This window comes from Antedon mediterranea, chromosome 10 (genome assembly GCF_964355755.1).
Source record: "Antedon mediterranea chromosome 10, ecAntMedi1.1, whole genome shotgun sequence".
NCBI lineage: Eukaryota > Metazoa > Echinodermata > Crinoidea > Comatulida > Antedonidae > Antedon > Antedon mediterranea.
In genome coordinates, this window is record NC_092679.1 from 24,533,003 (window position 1) to 24,556,517 (window position 23,515).

Below are 23,515 nucleotides of genomic sequence, written 5' to 3' on the forward strand. Positions count from 1 at the left end.
ATTGTTCTGTCTCAAGTCATTGTTGAAAGAAAAGTCAAATGGTCGTGTCATGTTCTTCATTTAATAAATGCCTAGACATTACTCAAACGTTTCTGCCAAATTTCAAATAAAGATTATTTACATAACTAAACAAAACAAAAATATATGCACTGATATAAATGCTGTAAAGAATGCTTTCATCATTCTAAAAAATAAAAATTAACCAGATAAACAATCCAATACAACCAATAATTTATTACAACATAAAGATTTGCTCAATTTATTGATACCAACCCAGAACTTTATACACATATTTTAACTTGTAAATTCATGAAAAATAACAACACATAGAACTAATACTGTACTATTGTTGTAATGGTAACAATATTATTAGAATAAAATCAAAATGATACACAAGTTTAATGTAAACTCAGATTGGGATATACATTATTTAATGTAAACTCAGATTGGGATATACATTATTTAATGTAAACTCAGATTGGGATATACATTATTTTAAATCATGCATCTTCTTTTTTATTATTATTTGGTCCGAATGTTGTAGAAACATTCTACAGTTTATTATTAATATCAATTTAGTAGTAGTAAAGATCTCCACCATTTACTGATAATGAATTAAGTAAAATACTATGTAGTGCAAACTTTACCATACATGCTTTTAACATGCCATTTCTCTAAAAATTATATACAATTATATGAATGTTTCTTATATATACAAATATATACATGATGTAAAGTAGATTTTTCCTATATAAAATGTGTCATTTCTGCTATATCCATTTTGCCATTGTTTAACAGTTTTAGATTTTACTGTATGTTGTGGCAAGTGTTTAAGAAAAGAGTTGTAAAACATTTTTTTTTGTTTTTAACAAACTTCATCCATCCTCTCAATTAGGTTGGCAGTTTCAAATATAGACAATTTATCTTGTTATAATAATTTCTTGTTTTTCTCAATTATACATTTCTATCAGAAATGTATCGTGAAAGATCTGTATTATCCATTGCACACTGTCATATACTTTTTCCAAGTTATTCTTTAAAAAATAAAAACTTACAAAAATACATCTCTTTCTTCCAAGGTATTTTCACCATTTTAAAGTATTTTCTAAACATCTTTCCAGAAGATGAGTCACACAGCCTAAGTGGGACTAAGTCAAGTGTTAGGCTGTACCACCACTTGCCTTATACAGGAGTATTTAATTAATTAATTAATGTTCTATTATCAATTCATCTTTTTCAACCAAAAAAAGTTTTAAATCATTTCTCTAATTTATTTAGATTAAGACCTTATCGTTGAAGAAAAAAAAATATTATTGAAAAATATAACTATTTTTATCTATTTAATGCACCAAGTACATCGACACCATGAAACTAACTAAAATAATGTGAACATTGTGATGGAAGAACAGAGACATTATAACAATTCCTACATCAATTATTTGATCTTCCAATCATGCAAATAATCTGACATCTGTGTATAATATACTGCAAGTGATATAATATTGACTTACAACATATGATAACCAAAGATACCATATGTCTTTCAAGTTACTATACACTTACTATCTCAGCTTGACTAGGTCAAGAACTAGCCATACAATGGCCACATATAACTAAGAACAAACATTTTCAAAAGATTCAATATTTGATTTATAATCAAGATATATTCTAAACAGAAAAATAAAATCATCTACAGCACCGGATATAAGTATGCCAATTGCACATCTAGTGTATCAATTAATTAATCTAAATACATAGCAATCTACCAAGCATGGTTTTCACGTTCAACATTACTACACCTATCAAGTTTTCAACTTTTAATGGATGGTTCCACTCTGCTAAAGTGTTTTATACAATAGTAGAGCCCTTTGAGTAACAGTAGACACCTCAATTGGGGTTGGTTCTAGGAGTACAAATTCACGAGACAGTGTCCCCTTAAATAGGGGTGTCCCTTAAATAATGTTTCCCTTGAATAAGCTAGTCCTTTGAATAGAAGTGTCTCATAGTAAATTATTACGATGCATATTTACCTCGGGTTCTACAAAAAAAGTAACTAAACAAAAAATATTTATTTGTCAGGCATTGTGATGTGAAGTTTACTCACTAACAAACCTCCTGCTGCCCACTAACAATCTAACACCACAATTTAATGAACAGTTGCAATAAAATCCTGTATTAAAAACATTCTATAAATATAGTGGAGTAAAATAAAACCTTTGTTTTACCTAGTATCTTGAGGGAATCAGTTGGATATGATCAAAAGGTTTTGAAATGTGTATTCATTCAATGCTCAGCTTTAGTCTTATTTATGTCATTGATTTTTTTAATTTTAAAACTTGGTATCAAATGTGTTTTAATTAATATAATTACTGTAATACACAATTGTTCTTGTATATATCGTCCGTAATTCATGATTGCACTGAAAAAGAGACACGTTATCAATTGACCTAAAATCTTGATTTCATAAACTATTTAATGTCATAAAAATTAGCATAATGGCATTTATAAGAATGTTTTACAAAATAATAGGATGCTTAAAAGTGCCATAAGATTGTTTGCTTATGGGTTACACACTCACCCTACAAATTAGAATTTGTCAAATTACAAATAATCTACAAAAAACTTTATTTAAAAAGAAAATTTTTTCAAGTTCTGAAGAATTACATGACTGATAGTATTCTAAACACGCCATTGCAAATGTAATCATTTTAATAGTTGTTTTAATAATCCTACAAAAAAATATACAAAATGTACAATGTTACATGTTGTAATCCTCGTCACTTGCGGTTTCACTCATACTCTCTGTTTCGCTAACACTTCCACCGTCTTCCATCTCATCTCCATCCTCCTCATCATCCTCTTCCTCATCATCATCATCAACTTCATCATTGTCTTCATCACCAATTTCATTGTCATCCTCATCACTGCCACTGGCATCATCATCATCATCTCGATCATCATCATCTCGATCATTGTCATTCCTATCATTATCATCATCTTCACTCTGGCTTTCGCATTCTTCTTCACTGATACTTGTTATTACAGGAGGAGGAGGGGGAGGAGCTATATACACTGGTGGTGGAGCTGCAACTATGACTTGTTTGTTCTGTTTGTTCTGCTGAGCATTCTGTTTTACTTTGGTTGAGTGACTCTTCATGTGTGCACTTCGACTCTTTACCTTATAAAACACTCTGCAAAAAAAGTATTGAAAATACAAAATAATGAACATCTTCTTAAACTATAAACAATAGTATATTTAAAAAAAATTATGAATAAAGGTTTAAGTTTGATAGCAGAACATGAAACACTATTTAATAATTACCACTAGTGAAGATTTCAACTTTTAAAAAAAGTAGGCTAAAAAGTCAACACTATCAAACTTTGTGTGACAAAAAAATGTAATGTGCTCATATATGGACATGATGATGTCATATCACTACCATATTTAGGCATATCACACTTTTTTTTGTCAAACTAGTTTGACAGAGCTTAACTTTGTTACTCACTTGCCACAAATCTTGCATGGAAATTCTTCTTGTACAGGAGGTTGTACTACCACTGGTTGTGGTGCAGGGCGAAGGGTCTCTTCACTGCTATCACTAGAGGTCGTTGACATTGGTGAAGGACTCCTCCTGGAAGCTCTTGTACTAGTTCGGTTATTAGATCCGCCATGTACTCGAATATGTCCATTCAGGGCCTGTTTAGACTTGAATGACTGAAGGTTAATAGAGAGATCATTGCTTTATAACCAAAACAAATCACAATGTGTTGACACTGGACACAAATTCACGACTGTGTTAAATGGCTTAGCTACACTCTATATTTGATCTCACATTGCTCCTGTTTTTGTTGTCAAGATAGTGCCGTTAATTTATTTACATACTATTTAACCACCATGTGACCTCCATCCACCCATATACTGTATACACTGTATAATTATGTTAAGTTAACTGTTTAACTTCAGTTGTAGTGGAAAATAAACGAAAACAGAATTTTCCCTTGAAGCAGAAATATGCCCTGGATAGAATAATAGAATACTCACCGCTGTGCATCCAGCATAGGTACAGTTGAACAGGCCATTTGTATCCGCCTTGCTATCCTGATTATTGGAAGAGTGTGGAACATGATTATTGGACCTATCATTGCCCCCTCCTCTATAATACTTATTGGGTCTATACTCTTTGAAAGGGACGTAATCAATGAAAATTTCACCCGGCATCAGATCCTGTGGAAAGGTTGGAGAGAAAAAAGGGACAAGACTGTAGGTTAGTAGAATGCTCACAAACAGAAGCAGACGAATAGTAAGTCTAAATGACACAGTGCAACGGCATGAAGCAAGTACACCGCAAACAGACATATACAAACTATATTGCGTCTATATATTTACGTATAATTATATTCAAAAATAAAAAATTCACTCTTTCATCTCTCAGCTCAATTTTGTTTTACATGTCTTTAGCTTTTAAGGAGAAATATTGGAAAAAATGTTTAAAATAAAATATATTAGCCAAAAAATAAATTTACAATTCATATAATTGTATTATGTATATATATTCATATTAGTATTGTTTTATATATTTTGTCATTTTCAAGAGGGCCCCTGAATATCAGCTGGCCTGCGGGTTCAGCTGGAAGGGTTACCCTCTATAAATAAAGTTGAAATAAAAATTTAAAAAAATGTTGACAATTTTATAGATAAAATAAATTGTATAGATAAAATTATAAACAGTTAATTGTATACAGTACAATTGTTAATGTCTGCCTATAAAATAGAATCTATAATATTGAAGTATTATAGACTTGCGATTTAAACAGGCTATTGTTGCTGGTATACAACATGTCTGTAACAAATAAAAATATTATGGTTAGGAGTTGCAAAGGCTTTTATCAAAATGCAATATTAAATTAAAGATATATTGTACCCTTGAAAAAAAATTTATTTTTTGAATATGTAATTTTAATGTCATAATACTGTAGTTATTCACTTTGATAAAAAAAATTGGATCGAAAAAAACAATTATTTACCTGACAAAATTTGTAATTTTAAGCAAAAAAATATTCAAATTTCAAACAATAGGTTTTAGTTACAGTATACATTTAAACGTTTCTTTCGAAATCACTTTTGTTTGTTTTTTTTTTGTTTCTACGCAAGTGAATAAACTGCAAAATGGCCTATTGAAAGTCTGATATAATTTATCATCATTTTAAATGTCTCTGGGGAACAATGCATCTTTAAAAAATGAAAGAAATAGGGTTTAAAATAAATATGAGAAGAAAACAAATCCTAAAAATGTACCAATAACCAACTTAGGAAGGTGTAATATGGAATGATTAAGTTGAATGATTCATGATGTCTAAATCTAAATTGATTTCCGAATGACTTCAACATTACAATTTAATATTTATTTTATAAGATTTAGTTTGATAAATGAACAAAATGTTATGCCAATGAATTTCACAGGACTGGTTAAAACATGTGGTATTTGAATTTTATTCTATTTCAGAAGTAAAATACAATAATTTGGCAAGTTCAATTATCAGAATAATTGGGGTTTTTCACATTCATTATTAAATTCAAATATATACTACTACAGTTAGTAAATAGCAAAACAAAATTAGTTTTTAGTTCATACAGTAATTCTACTTGTACTATACTATTAATGTTAGTAATTTTTTTTAAAGAAAAATAGCACAAACAAAAAAGTGACACACACATCAAGGAGTACACAGGGTACAGACCCCTAGTATTGCAAAATGAAAAGAGGGGTAGTAGGTGTTGGACAGCATGCTGCCTCTTATGCAAATGCTGCTGTAGGTGTAATCAAGCATGAAGTATGACAATTCAATCAACATACACTATTTTCAGTAATAAAACATTCAGTATTTTCATAATAGGAACTTGTTCATGATTTTACATTTTGCTATCTTTTTTATACATAATTAATGTACTGCATTATACAATAGGAAGCAATTGGTGTTCTAATAATTAAATTAATATGTAAAATAAACCCAATGCCTTAAACGAACTTGCAGTCAGGTGAAATGTTAACTTTCCCATCCAATTAAATATTACAAAAGCATGATATACAGTCCAATATAAAATAAGACGTACTTCACTGTAGGTTTTGTTTACGTTTTCTAACATTTTATTGCATAATTTATAAGTTATATTTTAAAAAAAACATCAACATAATATAATTTTGAAAATACTGAATAAATGGCAATATAAATTGTATTTTTCTTTAAACAAAATTATACTTACACACTCCATCAATCTTGTCTCGTCAGTTGGATTGACGTTACTATGGTGGCAAAATTTCTGCATTTCAGCGTTATACGGATAAAGTTTCTTCCAGCGGTAGTAATACTCAACAAGATCCTTGACGGTCTTAGTTGGAACCTAAAGTTAAATAACATCTTTCTAATATATTGCAATTTGAACTAACTACTATCGTTAATCCAACAGCGTAAAATGTCAACTGCGTGTATTATAAGATCCACTAAAGTCACTACCAACTATACATAACCACCGAATTGAAGTGTATTTATTATTTAAGAGGGTTCAATCTTAATCCACAAACACCTAGTAATTCTTGATTGTGTACATTCTTTCTAATCACTCTCCTACAATACAGGCACAATTAGTGATTGTATGAATGTGGATGGATAAATGAATGAAATGCAAGTTGGTCATTTAAAAAAGAAAAAGTGATATGCCCATATATGGACATGATGATGTCATATCACTACCATATTTGGGTATATCACTACCATTTTGCGCACATCACACTAGTTTGATTTTACTTACACATTTGCCTATTTCAAAAAAGTCTTTTCCCTTAGATTTGTAGCCATCCCTGAATGCCTTGCGTTCTTGTAAATTCCATCTTTCAGGAACTAGAAAAATTAAATATATTACACTTTCTGTATATTTGTTACAATTTCCTGTTCAGTTTACAAAACAAATCTCGTAAAGAAGGCCATTCCGAAAAGAAGAAGAGTTTTATGGTATATTAATAGCTTGTTATACACACTTGTTAGTTAAAAGTAAACTTACAGTCATATCTATAATCCTGGCAGTTATCCGCCATCCCTCTGGGTACCTTAGCATCTTGCGACATCAGCATCAATAATGCAAGCTACAATAAAACAAATGAAAGAAAATTGAATACAAACAATACCTAGACTACAACGTTTTGCAAATGCTCTGTCTGCTTTCCAAATAAACTGTTGTTAGATTTGGTGTTGGCTAGGGCTCCTCTTGTTTCCCTAGGCCTGAATAATATCATAATGAATTATGTGAAAGGTTGTGTCTGTTCTAATCCATGTTTCTTTTTGTAAAATGTGGTTGGGTGTGTGTGTTGTATGATCGATAAGAAAATGTAGCAATATGACTGACCTCCATGTCACCCTTGGCCCTAGCAAGACAGTGGTAAGCATACTCTAAGTTTCTAGCAGCTCCGGGTATAGCACCTGATGTTGCAAACTCTACAAAACTGTTGACTAAATGAAAGAAGAAGACAGTATTATTAGACACACACCTAAATAGATTCTTGTCATTGGATGATTTTGGGTCACATGGTGTTTGATAGATGATACGACATCCTTATTAAGGGGACACTGGTGGGTGCCGAAATTTCCCCTTAATAGGGTTCTACTGCACTTCATTATAAATAATATAAAATAATATGAGCTATTATCAAATAATATTCTGTCATAATTACATTCATTTTCTGCATACAAGTGTTCATATTGTGGAGACCACATCAGAGTTCCTTCTCTAGGGTCAGGGCCGTAATCCATATAACTTTTGCTTCCTAGTAAAACAAAATAAAAAGAAATTGTTTGATAAATATTGATCTCTTTTGTTTATATCTTAATTATCTTTCTCATAAAAATCATTATTGTATCTTTTCAATAATTCACTCAAACAAAAACACATAAAGCAGCAATTCCTTACATAAGACATCCAACATTACATTGTAGAAAAAAAAATTACAATTGAATACAGCATTGTAGTAAAAGTAGTGAAGTACTTACTACATGGAGGCATCACTGCTTGGTAATCTGTTCCTACATTAATATGCCTGCAAAGATAAAGATTGTGGTACACATAAAAAACACAGTTTTTGTTTGGGTTTCCTAAATGCCTTCTAGATGTTGGTACTACTAGATGTCTTGAAACATTTCGGTAATAAAATTTAACAGATGATTTCAATCGTTTTGTATTTTATATCGGACGGAACTTACGGTTCAGAGTATAAAAATTCTGTAGCCTCTTCACTGCTGCTACCTAGGAGAGAAAAAACATGTTAGAATATAAAAACATGTAATGCTCCCAACTCATGATTACCCATGTAGTTGTCACCCTTTTATATACTATTTAGTGGAAATATGCAGTTGTGGTTTCTCATTGGTTATATTGTACACTAAATGTTTAACCAGTAATGATAGGTAGTATACAATACAACACTCGCAACAAAAACAAAACGTATTCCTCTCCACTATGAATACCATACTAGTACAGTAGTACCAACAATAAAACGTGTTCCTCTCCACTATGAATACCATACTAGTACAGTAGTACCAATGTAACGTATTCCTCTCTACTATGAATACCATACTAGTACAGTAGTACCAACAATGTAACGTATTCCTCTCCACTATGAATACCATACTAGTACAGTAGTACCAACAATGTAACGTATTCCTCTCCACTATGAATACCATACTAGTACAGTAATACCAACAATGTACCTTCTTTAATTTTGTTTTTATAAATAAATAATTTCATTTTTAAATGGTAACATAATATATTTCAGATATTTAGCTAATTATATTCTAAATGCTTGATTGTAATCAAATATAAGACATTCAACAAACATATAATTTGTGAACTATTGATAAAATAGTTACGAGTATACACTATATTTGTACCCACCTGTACTTCGCCTGTGGAGCTGAATCATGCTTGGTGTTTTTGGCGTGGTAGCTGGTACAGGAAGCGGTACAGTAACATTATTGAAGTACAAACCAGAACCACTACGAATGGGACTTAGCATTGGTGGTGGTGTATATGGTGGTGGAGTACTTGACTTGCTTCCATAGAACATGGTTCCAAGATCACGAGGAGACCTCATTTGACTAGCAAAGGTTCCAGGAAGTAAAACTCCAGAAGTTGTGTTCACACAGGGTGGAATAATTAAAGGGGATGGCCTTGGTTTTTTCTTTGGATTTTTTACCTCTGTCGGTTTTTGAAAAATTATATCGTCTTTCTTTTTTTCCGGTTCTTCGGGCTCAGCCTTTGTAGTGGTGACGTGAGGTAAAACAGGGGAGATGGCTTTAAGTACTGGTGGGCCTAAATCTTCATGTTTTCGTTTCACAGTGGCACGCAATACATCCTCGTTTACGTTAAGTATGTTTTCTTGTTTCACTGATGTCTCCGGTAAAATATTATTATGAGTAACACTCATGATGGTGCTCATTGGTTGCATTGGAGGTAAACGAGTGTTTTGCATCAGACTCTCAAGACTCAATGGTAGATTTGGTACAGGAATGCTAGATGCTATGGAAGTCTGATTATAAGAAATTGGAAGGTGTGACGGGTCTTGCATGTTTAATTGTCCAGTTGAAAAATTAGATGTGTTCAGGTTTTGCGAAACAAGTCCTACACCGATTCGCGGCAAAGTAGGGGGTGGCAACCTTGGCATTGAAAACTGTGATGCGCATCGTCCAGACATTGATACAGCCCAACTGTTGGGTTTCCCACCTGGGTACGGATATGACGAATTTGTGTCCAAAGTTCTACTAATTCCAGGTGGTGCTTGGAAGTAGTTTCCTATATTAGCACTTTGGTTTAAACTAGGTACTGTTACAGTACTAGCATCGCTTTGAATTGCTCTGTACTCCGACATGGTAGAAACCGGCATAGTGCCAGTTGCACCCGTTTCTACTTGAGATGCCCGTGGAACTATCGTTGCACTAGCTGTAGTAAGCCCAATTCGTCTAGTATTGTTATAACCTCCATGTAACCGCATATGTCCATTTAAAGCTGGCATACTTTTGAATTTTCTCTTGCATATTGAGCATTCTACTGGCTGTCTTTTATCCAACACTTTATCGATCCTAAAACAATGACGAAAAAATAAGTAAAAAGTTTGGATTTTTTAATATTTCATTTGATTTATACATTTATATATTTTATTTATGATGATTTGTAAATACAGTGAAGTAGAGATGCCTTTTTCAATAAAATATTTAAGGACATTAAACAGTTTAATCACTTTCAAATATCCAAAAATTAGCAAATACCAATAGAGTTAAAAATAAAATAATGCACCATATTATTTCTAAATAGTAATCATAATATAATTATTAACTTACATCCTGTTTGGAAAGGTTGGGATTTTTGCCCTATCACCTGGTAATTCAAATCGAGTCATCTGCCCGAAATTACTTCTTGGTGGTAGAACCATCGACGGCAACGATATACCTGTCAAAGTATTCACACCAGATGTCATCGTCTGCTGCAAGAATGATGGGGCCGTCATGCTTTGGTTCTGTTGAGGAGGAGACAATGGCTGATTTGGTGACACGTCTTGACCGGTGAACTGGCTACCCTGGTTTCCACCTTGACCATGCTGATGAGCTGCTGTTTGAGCCAGAAACTGTAGCCTAGCACTAGAACTATCCCCATTACCAGTCTGAACTATTTGATCACTGTTTAATGTGTCCATAGTGTTTAAAAAGTCTGAGATCACTTCAGATGATGTGATACTGTTCTTTTGAGATTCTTGTTGAGTGGCTTGCGCAACAGCTGCAGCCTCGGCCTGCGCAAGTACCTCATCCTTTTCATCGCCAGAAAAATGCATATTGTCTTCCATAACTAAGCCATGATGTTGAGATTCAAAATGTCTTCTAAGTGACCTTATATCGCAGTAAGACTTTCCACAATTGTTCACTATGCATTCATACGGTTTTTTGGTGCGGTGCGTTAGTAAATGTCCGGTACTGAAAGAAATTTAAAACAAATTCTCAAAATTAGTTACTATTTAGTAATCTCAAAACACAATCTTCAAAAAGTAATTCATAATAACCCAAAATAGTTCACAAATACTGTACATAATAAATTTCAAACAAAATTGATTTTGAATTTCTGAAAAAAAAACATCATTTGTAGACAGGCTTCCTAATAATTATTTTGTTTACAGTGGGTGTGGGGAAGCTAGGGCATTAAAAAGGTAGTACTTGAACCTTGGCCGCAGAGTGCGAGAATTATACTAGGATGGTGAACACTAACTGACATTAGGACTTTTATGTTTTGCATGTGGGTGTTTCCATAAATTAAGGGGCCAGTGGGTATTTTAGTATTGGTGATAGTTAGTTTGCTGTTTACTCTAAATTGGTAATAGTTATTTAAAAAATGATTTTATCATATGATAGAACAATAATATGGGTTAATACTATTACATGTTGGAAAAAAAAAATTGCAAAAAAAAACGATTTTTAAAAAAAATATATCGTGGTGTCTAGCTCATTTTATTAAAATATGTGTGACATTTAAATACACTGACATATCAGAGTTTAAAAAATATACTACAGCAATAGTTATTTTGTATTTATTTATCATCACAATAGAGTACAAAGCAACGTTAAATATAAGCTAATTACAATTTCCCACGATTTTTTGTTTTCCACACAACGGTCCGCGACGTCCAGCATCACAACGTAACATTTCGTGTCTCACTTTGTTACGTTGTTAGTACGATCTTTATTAGTGAACAGACACAAGAAGTACCACTATAATGACGAAAATCGAATTACATTCACTACAACAGATCACTGAAATTTACCTTACACAATGTTCTACAAAATGGCGATTTTATTTAGTCAGTTACAGACGAAAAACTATTTTTTTAGAACATTTCGTGTCTCGTATATTCGTTACGTAGTTATTCATAGACCATCGGTGGTAAACGCCGCGAGAGCTATTTCTGAAGTTGAAGGTCACGTGATTCAAGAAGCAGGCGAACTAAAGTCTCGGCGAAAAAATCATCGCTAGGATCCGCGCTAATTTCGAGTTACAGCGGTAGAGACTTTTCGTGTCCCTCTGTTACGTTGTTTCAACTGTTACGTTGTAAATAACTTCTACGCGCTTCATTGCATGTAAGTTTTGTGTATTTTTATTTTGTTAGTTTTTAGAATTTAGAAAATAGTGGGTTATAATGAAAAATACAAGAAAATTAAACGCCAAAACTATCTTCGTACTCTACGTCAACATCATAGTCAAAAACTGGGTGTCGTATACACAATGAGACACGGTTACGTTGGTAGTTTGTTGATACTATATAGTTGATATTTGTTTTAATGTGGTAGGAATGTTGTTTATCTCATAGCAGCTTCATAATGTATACCCAATGAACAGATATGTCTATAATTGATTAATATTTAACAAATTAATGAGCAAAATTGCAAAACATTTTCCACTAGGCAGGTTACAGCGTAACATCGTAGAAGATACGCCGTGTCTTGTTACGTAGTGTACTAGACCTTATACTGGTGTAGTATTTTGCAAATAATTAGCAATTAGTTACCATAAAATCTTTAAATTTTACATTATGTGTTTGCTATTTGGTTATTGCTTCTATATGACACAGAAAAATAAAAATTTATTTAATTATTGTCACAAGAAATAGGGATAAAAGTCCATAGTTTACAACCACTTTCAGAATAAAAACAAATTCGTCGTTTTTGACTATTCTATTTGTTACAGTAGGAAAAAAAAGAATTGTATTTGGTTCATTTCAGTTATAATAAAAAACATATTACACAAAATAATGTGTAATATTAGTACATAATTTTGTTTATTTATTTAACGTTGCTATTCGACAAGATAAAATATGAATTAAATGTTTACTATAATATACATTTAAAATACCCTCCACTATAGTGAGCGAGTCCAAGCAACTTGGTTGTCGCGTATGCGCGCCTATCATATTTGGGCGATTTCACTTGATGTGTAGGGAATATTTAACTTGTTTCAATTACAATCTACGGAAGATATACTAAGGTTTTATAAATTTAATAATAATTAATAACTTTATTTAAATTGATAAAAACAATTACATATAATATAAACGCAAGGCTGTGGATAACAATTTATTATGAACGAAATCAAATCAAAACAACAAAGAACAATAGGTTCTCCTAATAGTAATAGGATAGTATTACCACGTGCTTGGGCAATGAACTCTGCTCCACATTGCGATAAGTTTATTTTTAGCTGGCTCGGCGACTCCGAAGCTGAAAGGGGTGACTGGTATTTCTACAGGTCTGTACGATAATTATTAAGGGTTTTCCGAAATATCACGTGCTTGGCTAATGAGCTCTCCTCCACATTGAGATCGCGTTTATTTTTTAGCTGACTCGGCGACTCCGGCGGTATTTCTACAGCGAGAGTGTATATACTCCATGTACGATGATTATTAATAGGGTTTTCCGAAACACCACGTGCTTGGCTAATAAAATTCTCCTCCAAATTGAGATCGCGTTTATTTTTAGCTGTTCAGTTTGATGGACCTTTATTTTTTAATTTTTATTGAAAACCAACGTGATTGCTGGCTCGGCGACTCCCGGTGCTCAAATTGGGTGACTGGTATTATTTCGGTCATGGTTCGGTGAACCTTTATTTTGTTGGCCAAAACCCACATGCTTGCTTCGTCGGCTCCCTACAAAGAGATCGCGCTTAGTTTAATGGGGAACCTTTATTTACTCTTCGTTTTAAATATATTCCATAGACTTCAACATTATAACTAGTCTACTGTTTTCCCCGATGTGGTTTAAAAACAATTATAAAAGAATGAGAAATAAAGTCAACAGACATTTTACAACATTTAAAAATAATACGTAAAAAACATTTATACCCAGTATAACTAAGACAAAATTATCAGTAACATATTAATTTTATTATAATAATAAAATGATAATAATAAATATTTGATGAATAAAATTAATATTTTAAACTAATAATCTGAAAAGAAAGCAATAGTTTTAGTCAAATCAATTTATGAGCATAACTCAAGAAAGACAAATATATACAGTGTTCATTTATTGTTTTATAATTAATAATAATAAATATTATAATCCATCAACATAAGATAAGAAAACACTTTCTTTAGTATAGTAGGCCTAACATATTTTATAATAATAATAGATATATTTATTTTTATTTAAATTGGTATAATTTATATTAAAAATACTTAATTATATACTTTATATTTCTATATGATGATGAATCAAATTTAACCCAGATGGGCAAATCTAATGTTTCATTGTCATTTTTTTCATCTATACAGATCAGCAGTTTATCAACAATGTTACCGTTCCAATTGAGAACTGCATTTAACCCCAAAAATAGAGATGCCGCATCAACAAAAAGACCAACCAAAGAAACATCAGCCCACAGACGGTTCTCGAATATACAGTAATTTCAGCGTAAAAAAAAATTACATAACTGAAATTAAATTATTAAACAGGGTTACATCAGGTGGTTAAAATCAGCACTGAAAGTACGAACCAACTTTATATACCATTGAGTAAACATTTTAGAAGTAATGCGCGATTTACCAAATTTTTCCCTCACGTAAATTTATATAGATTATACGTTTTAATGATTGAACAAGAGTGTTAATGCGAAGTATATCCAAATGTATTCTCAATGATTTTACTGTAAATGACTATTAATAGTATATTTTAGCAGTTTGTTGTGTGCAGTAGTAATTACAGTTGTCACACTTTAAAAATAATGTAGTAGTTCTTGTTGACTTATTTAAGTGAACTATTTGGTGTCTCTGTTACACGTGAAAACTTCAATTTTTTATTGCATGAATTATATTGTTTTATTGATTAAAAGATAGTATTTGATATACTATTTTTACCAGTTTATCAATTGTATGCAGTAGTAACCACATTTGTTACACTTTAAAAATGGCTGCATGTCAAAACCATTTCATAAAACATTGTGACGAGTTAAAGTGAACATTTGGTGTCTCCGTTACACGTGAAATCTTCCATTTATATTTCATGAACCATATTGTTTTATTTCCACATGGAGGTATGATCCTGATTTGACTTGTTGCTAGTAAATGTATATACTTGAGGTATATTCTGTTCATTTCTGTATTGTTTACATGTAATTTTTAAACAGCAGTGACTTTACAAATCTTTTATATAGAAATTAAGTCAACTTTAACGGCTTTGCATAATTATTTCATAAGCTATTTTTTAAATTTGAAAAGGTGTGATTTAAATAATATTTTTCTGCATTGAAGATGTTCCCAAAAGCTATTTAAAAATCCAATTTAAACAGTTTTAGGTTATTAATAATAACTTATAAGAGGGGTAGATAATGTGATTTTGGTGTCTCCGTTACACGTGAAATTTGCTATGCATGTTGATACTATATAAATGCTGTTACATAGAGACAACAGATTTAATGTGTATTTTGCTTCTTTTTTTTAGTTCAAGTACATGATATACTATTTAGAATTGATTATTAGACTTAGAATGTCACACTTTGAAATTCTGACCCTAATGTCACACCTTGGCCCCTTTATTTATGGAAACACCCATGTACACTAAGTACATTAAGTAGACTTCAACATCATGTGATACAAAATTAAACCACTTAGTTTTAAAATAAGGATACACTGTGTTCAATTCATTCTATTCATCATTAGTATAAGCATCTAACCTTTAAAATATTTAATAAACTATTTTAATTATTTATAGAAATAGTTGACGTTAGATTTGTTTACATTTTCCTTCTGTAACTTTATCAACAATTGTAATGTAGATTCTAATGTCAGCGATTAAACATTACAAAGTTACTAAATTGTTACTAATTTTGAGGAGGACAGAACACAATTCATTGCAGGTCATTGGGTGTTTGAAAACATTTTGAATGTATTCACCTCTTATTATTGCCAACAATACTATACCTACAGTAAACAATCCTAGTATAACCCACCTTGAGCAATGTCCTGAATACAACATGTTATTTATGCCTTTCATAATTTTAGAACAGTACTGCATGTCCACTCTATAAATCTGCACTAGCTAACAGTAATCATATTTCATTCAATAGTAAAATACAACACAACTACTGTACATCAACCACCAGTATAATTTCAACAATTGGCTTATTGTACTGACAGACTTGGAATAACTATTCAAAGTGTAGTGCAAAAGACTCTGAATGAATGATAACACTTCCTCTAGAAGAATACCTTAGCCGACAATTATTTCCTACTTTCCTATTGAACAAGGCAACCATTACAAAGTATTTAACCTTTGACCTTCAAATAAAATAATTATTTAACAGAATTATTTACTTTCTGTTCAGAGACTTGGATAGATTGTCACTCTTAGGCAATATTAAATCTTTAAAGTTTTTAAAGATTTAGGAACCTATTTGAATTTTTAATGGTAAATACCAAAAGATATGACGTTTACTAAATAGCATTGAAGCATACAAAAAAAGATATTGACTGAAATTGACAATATGCAAAATAGGACTTGGAACAACATGCTAGATAATAACAATGACCTTACACGTCATGCTTCAGTAGATACTGGCTGACTGTAACTGCATAAAAACTACCAAAGTATTGTCAACACCAAGTGAGCAAGTAAAATAACTGACAAACGATCTACTAAATTTAAAACTCCAATGGGACTCTGCGTCATGGGTTACCAACCAGAGAGATTTTAAATGTGTGACATTTGGCATGGGGAGGGTGGTTGCAGGAGGTATGCTATAGGCTCAAGGGAAAAGCCTGATGGATGCCAAGTGGGTGATTCCCCTTGCACTCAAACACTTGAAATTTGGTACAGTTGTAGAGCTTTTATCAGGGAGTGTGGTCTTTAAAATTAAAAAGCAAATGCATTGATTTTCTCCTGTAATTTTTGTTTCACCAAAGTGTGCATACACAAACTCTCGGCTATTGCTGCTGCTAGAGAGAGGGCCATTACACAGTACAATAAAGGTCAATTTGTGAATAAGGTACTGCACTCAAAACAAATCACCAATAATCGTGAATATAAAAGTGCAGTCCGAACATTAGAATACTAGTGAACAAACCATAAAATAGTTTTTCAAAGTTTTGCTGTAGCATAACAACAGCATCCTGCCATTTAACTATGTCGGAAGTGGAACTATCTGTTATTTTGCATGCCACTTGAAATCAAATAAAAAATATAGTTGTATCTTTAATGATTAATTTATAAGTACTTCTGATTCTGTACTGTTGTTTTTGTGTGTTTATTTGTGATCTGTATATGATTAAGTATTCGCCCCTCTCGTCATTTTGGGCTTCATGATATCATAAATAAATAATGTACATTATGAATAATTTCTCCACAAAAATGCTTGCTATGCTAGTTGTCTCATATTGCTAATTATTTATAATTATATAAGCAACAAAGGTTTGCTACAAAAAATGCTAGTGGATAAAAACAAATTCTATCCCTCACCACAATTGAATTAACGGCAACCAAGTATGTTCCTAATACTTGATGTGAAGCAGCTATATACCACAATAGAACATACAGGAAACTTGCTCCGGAAGTAACAAGGTCATCAAAATTGAATTTTTAACAAAACTGGTAATTCATATTAATGATCTCTTACCGTCATGGGAATACCAAAGAAATCCTATTTATCACTTTATTTAAAGGATAGGTTGCATTTAATGGTCTCTTACCATCATGGGAATACTACAGAAATCCTATCACTTTATTTAAAGGATAGGTTGCATTTAATGGTCTCTTACCATCATGGGAATACTACAGAAATCCTATTTATCACTTTATTTAAAAAAGGATAGGTTGCATTTAATGGTCTCTTACCATCATGGGAATACTACAGAAATCCTATCACTTTATTTAAAGGATAGGTTGCATTTAATGGTCTCTTACCATCATGGGAATACTACAGAAATCCTATCACTTTATTTAAAGGATAGGTTGCATTTAATGGTCTCTTACCATCATGGGAATACTACAGAAATCCTATCACTTTATTTAAAGGATAGGTTGCATTTTAAACACTGGTTAAAAATGAATAAACATCGTCATAAACTGGCTGAAATATGGACTGAGCTTGAGTTTTGAATATTTTCGAGTTAAAGTTTGACCTCCCTGACCTCCAGAATAACACAAACCAGAAATGGTGTTAGTTTTCTATGAGTGGGGCTTACCTGGGTAAACCAACACAGGCCTCTTCCTTCGGAGGGAAGAACAATAGTACAGTAACTCAAAAACTAACTTTGGACATCAGTAACCGCACGAAAACCGAAAGACACACACATATTTTATTGCGTAAACAATATTTGCTTTTAGGCTTAGTAATTTTATTAATTGATGAACTACTTAATTGTATGACAGCATCACATATGTGGCCCAATTACAATTGTGTTTGGCCAACTGATCATCAGGGATTACAACCTATCTTGATTAATTATCTTATTGGTAATCCTTGGCCACATGTGCCTAAAGACATAAAATAAAAATATCATGAAATGATTACTTACAGATGATCCTGTCTTTTGAAACTCTTGGCACAAATGATGCATTTATGTCGCCTTTCACTGCTATGTATTAGTTTGTGTTTAGCCAAAGCGCTGGAACTGCCAAATATCTTGCTACAAACTGGACATGCCTGTGAGTAGCGATGTCCTTGACCAATACGTGGACGTCCTTTCTTCGCCTTTGGTGCCGATACTGTATCAGACTGACCGCCACTTTGTCCTGAAAAAAAAGAGAAAATTGAAAGTAATGCATTTAAATGTTATTGTAATGTATTTTATTTTTAGAATCATAAAAAAGCTCAGACAATGGTTCCCAATACTTCTTCAGCATGCCACGGTTTGATTTACTTCAGGCAAACAAAGGTTGCCAAATGGGCTTTTTATAGTGTAGTTCAGAAAATGGTGATTAAAGTTTATCATGCGATATCAAAACTAAACTAGCAATCATTTATTTTCAAATTCAAATTTAGTCAATATTTTGGAAGAAAACCTCACCGATTAAAGATGATGGTAGATCATTCATAGCACTATGTCTAACATCACTTGATGTACTCGTCATTGATGATATAGTACTTGTTGGTTCAGTTTCCATACTCAGTGACTGTGGTGACAATGCATCTGCTATGTAATTCTGATCCTCAACATCTCCACTATTTTCAAAGATATCAAAAGCACTGCTATTTACACTTGCAGGATTTGAATCAAGAGTCAGATTAGTGTTATCATTCAGCCTTCCACCAGTTGTTGTGATTACCATGCCACTTTGCAAAAGAGAATCTTCCAAAGATACTGGCACTTGAGCCTCTGGCATTAACCCTCCATCTTGTAACAACTCCTCATTGCAATTTATGGCACTTAGCATCTGATCACCAGGAGGACGGTAACGTAACGCCGGACTCTGACGAGTTAGAGACGGACTATCCTGAGATACATCAGCTAACGACAGCGATACATTTACAGATAATGGTGATATCGTTTTTGTGGTCATGTTTACAGGACCTTGAGCAGTATCTACTATCGATTGTATATTGGGTGATGATTTATCATTGTTATTCTCATTAGACCCTTTAACTAAAGGCATTTTTGTATTTGGTATATAAACCGGTTGCCTCATAAAATTTGGAACATGTTGCATATTGAGATGTGATATTTCTCTGGCAACGCCATAAGCATCCATGCCTTGGTTAACAAAACCATCTTCCTGTTTTAAAAAATTATTCATAGGGTTAACCACATTAGGTTGCAACTGCGCAAATGCTGCTGGATTGAACCCTGTCATAGAATCCTGACCAGTGCGAAAGGCAAACCTAGTTACTGGTTGTGTGTTGAATTGTGGCCACACGCTGCTCTGATAGATGTTTGTTTGGTATCCTCTTTGTCCCTGGATAACATTGTGGTTCTGACGAATGACTGGCTGATGCTGGTAGTCAGGACTGTACTGCTGTTGTTGTTGCGCAACATCATTTTCAGCATGCTGCGTACTTGTCATGGCCCTCATGGACAGATCTCTTGGAGATGTAGGTGTTGGAGGTGTAGCTGATGGAATTTTAGTCTGATTGTTCATTGTTGGAACCACTGCATTTCTTTCAATTAGCTGAGCAAGTACTTGTTGTTCCAATGTCTGATTTAAATTCATATTCATATTATCTGTAAGGTAACTGTGTTGTTGCTGGTGATGTTGTTGCTGGTGCTGGTGCTGATGGTGTTGTTGTTGCTGCTGCTGCTGCTGTTGTTGCTGATGCTGTTGCAACTGATAGGCCACTGCAGCAGACATTGCAACATTAACTGTGTTTGACAGTGGGTTCGGTGGTGGGACAGTATTTACTGGTGTATGTACTGGCGTACCATGATTAGATGACAAGGGGTTATGCGGAGGAACGGTGTTCACTGGTGTGTGAACGGGTGTACAGTTCTGTGACAATGCATTTGGTGGCGCTACAGTGTTCACTGGAGTGTGAACAGGCGTACCACAACTGTCAGCAGAAAGACGTCTTTGCCCTGTGTTGATCATTAGTACACGAGGTTTTGACAAATCCTCAGGTACAGGTGAAGTCAACAATTGATTTCTATGGTTCTGCATATTGAGCCCTTATCCATTGAAAGTCTTAGCACATATCCAAACCATCCATCATCCTAAAAAAACAAGAAATATTTTTGAGTAACTTTTCCTCATCATAGTTTAAAATGTTACAATATTTTGGTAAAAAATAATAAGAAAAATCAGGCATTGTCTTTTGAAAATTATAGGTGTACTACAAACTGCAATCCGCAATACATTCAGGGATGCTGTCGGTGTGCTTTTGTATTTTGGTGTGCTTTTGTATTTTGGTATGTAGAAGTTTACCAAATTTAAGCGTGTTGTAAATAGCACTTCTCAAAGGCAGTTTAGGAGTGTGTTAGGTGACTGATCGCACTTGCTCGCCTTAAAAGACAAGGCCTGAAAAAAAGTAATGACTTACAACATTTATTTATTGACCCTTTGGGAAAAATACAAAAGTTTGTGTTTGTAGTACATCCATTGAAAGTTATGAAAAAAATTGAAAGTCCAATTCAGTTTTCCGCTTCGTCTTTAAAAATAAGGAAAGCGGGTAGGGACAGAATTCCATACAGCACTACTACAGTATGCAGCCCTTGAAATTATGGAAAATTTACTGGTACATAATGCCACGGCCAGGGAATTTTCCTTAATATATAGCCAATTTTCCAATGTTTTATTCACAAGTAGCCTAGTTTTCTTTTTTTTCAATATATTATTCCTACAGAATAATAGTCTTAGCTGCATTGTGCAATGACGTTCTCCGCGAAATCAAGTTATTTGCGATAAACCTTATTATTTATTTTTGTCAGCACATTTTTCGTATCAAAAATGATTATTTTATCCTAAGAAATTTGTAAAATAAATATAATGTTTGTCAATTAAAAAAAAACATTTGTTATGCATGACTTTAATCTGTTTCATTGTAATTTAGTAGATTAACAATGTATAAAAGTGCATATAGGCCTAGCACCAAAAAAGACTCGGGGCGAAATGACCTAAAATGTGTGCATGCATGGATGACGTTGCAGATGAATGTATGCGAGCTCAATTGCAGCACTCCACTGCACTGACTGGTCATGATAAAAGGGGAAAAGCATCATGCACACTCTAGCTAGGGCTAGCCTAGGCCTAATATATAATGTATATACTTTGTTTCTGCTTCTATGTAATGTTTTATAAACAAGTATTGTAGGTTGGATTTCGAAGGATAAATAGACTGGAAATACTCGATCTAAACTGTCTTACACGACTGTGTCTGTCTGATGTGAATAGGCTATACTAGCCATATTCAGTAAGCCGTCGGTAGTTCGTTCGTGTGCACATTTTTGGAAACACACCGCCGGGATGCTGAAACGAATACCCTATATATCCTGCAAAAATGCTTCGTCATAGACTACCTAATACAATTAAAACAAGCACAGGCATTTTCTTAATATATCAAAGTATATATCTGCAGGTAAATGGCTTACCATAAAAAATGCTTTACGGACGATTTAGCGTGCAATTATTTTCACATTTCTATAGAGCATCTCCGGAAATGGTGGTCGAAATACGCAAGATATTGGTGACCCCGTTTATCACTACAGTAAACAAATTGTATATACGCCCGGAAAGTTTTCGAAATATAGTACATAGTTTCTCCTAATTTAACATGTCTATCATGTAAGCAACAAAGGAAATAAATTAAATACAATTTACAGTAGTATACATCATATCTATAGTTAAGATTAATTTAGAAATTTATAATTTGTGTTACTTTTTAAAATCGCGCATTGATAACTTTAGGTAAAAGATGAGTGACGTAAATGACGTCATGGGGCTCGGCTTAAGTACAAAACAACAGTAAGTACGTGTGCATGATCAAGGAGCTGGAGAGTATTCGTATAAAATATATCTTTTTAGTGTTGGTGTGGGGCGGCGGTGGTGATGCGTCCGGGATCGCTGTGAAAGCAAAAGAAGCCAAATAATCAAACAATATTATATTTATAGTTTTGCTTGAGATGTTAAGGTTGTGTGTCCAAACAAGTTGTTTAATTTACTTTTTGTCTCCAGTCCGACCCTGACCTGGTAAATTCCCGGATGCTATAATCTCCCGTGAAAAAGTGGGTCCCCTGATTTTATCACTTCAGTCTTACTCTTGAGTCAATTTGTTTTAAAATGCAAAGACAAATTGGAAGAAGTGCCGACGTAATATTATAAGCCGATTCTCTAGGCATGACCTGGGCATAGGCCCTGAGCAATTGTGCCGACATTCAGATGATTGATTTCGATGTTATTCTAAATCACATTTGCCTTCATTTACATTTTTTTAAATACAATTAATTAAAATTATCCATCAACCATTGAAAAAACAGATGCACAGCAATTGAAAAGAAAGAAAGAGAAGTAAAAGACAGCAGCAGCAGAGCACTCTTCTTTCCAGACGTTCTTTAGGGTTTGCGCCTTGCGCCCAGTCCAAGTTTCCAAATACATTTTTTCTCAGCCGTAACAGTAATACTATACTTTCCGCGTGATACGTCCCCTTTTGAATAAAAAGGCGCGGCGCAAAAAGTATAATCATGGAATAAGGGGAATCAAATTCGTAGAATGGTTGATGTCTGCTGGTGGGAGGGTGCGAAAAGAATCTTCAGTACCTCTTTGAAATATGAAGTGAAATAAATAAGCAGGATCGACCAGTCCTACATTGCGAGTGTTGCCATAAAAAAAAGCCACAAAAAAAATCATAATTATTAATTTTTATATCCAGATGCGACTATCACGTTTTTTTAGGTAGGGCTTTCTCTACTTTAAATCTCGGCTTCATAATGCCTAGCCTAACCCGACGGCGGATTAGTTCAACTTTGAAATTCTTCTAGACATGCAAATGTTCCTAGTTTTCTGACATTATAAA

At 33.1% G+C, this 23,515-nt stretch overlaps 2 protein-coding genes across 3 annotated transcripts in view; both read right to left on the bottom strand.

Moving 5' to 3' along the window:
- LOC140061041 (ciliary microtubule inner protein 6-like) overlaps positions 1 to 23,515 on the bottom strand; it is an 89,332-nt gene that overhangs the window by 30,041 nt on the left and 35,776 nt on the right. The window lies entirely within an intron of this gene.
- Positions 36 to 22,176, bottom strand: LOC140061045 (uncharacterized). Of its 2 annotated transcripts, none has more exons than XM_072107453.1 (15): positions 22,095 to 22,176; positions 19,083 to 20,720; positions 18,591 to 18,807; positions 10,384 to 11,010; positions 8,942 to 10,125; positions 8,251 to 8,293; positions 8,041 to 8,087; positions 7,725 to 7,817; positions 7,400 to 7,503; positions 7,058 to 7,139; positions 6,809 to 6,897; positions 6,263 to 6,400; positions 4,043 to 4,099; positions 3,507 to 3,715; positions 36 to 3,191 (listed from the first exon to the last, which is right to left on the bottom strand). In XM_072107453.1, the coding sequence occupies exons 2-15, from the start codon at positions 20,665 to 20,667 to the stop codon at positions 2,759 to 2,761; spliced, it is 4,908 nt and encodes a 1,635-aa protein (XP_071963554.1). In that variant the 5' UTR covers positions 20,668 to 20,720; positions 22,095 to 22,176; the 3' UTR covers positions 36 to 2,758. The 2 variants fall into 2 exon arrangements, with proteins under 2 accessions (XP_071963554.1, XP_071963553.1); XM_072107452.1 differs by having other exon boundaries at positions 4,043 to 4,225.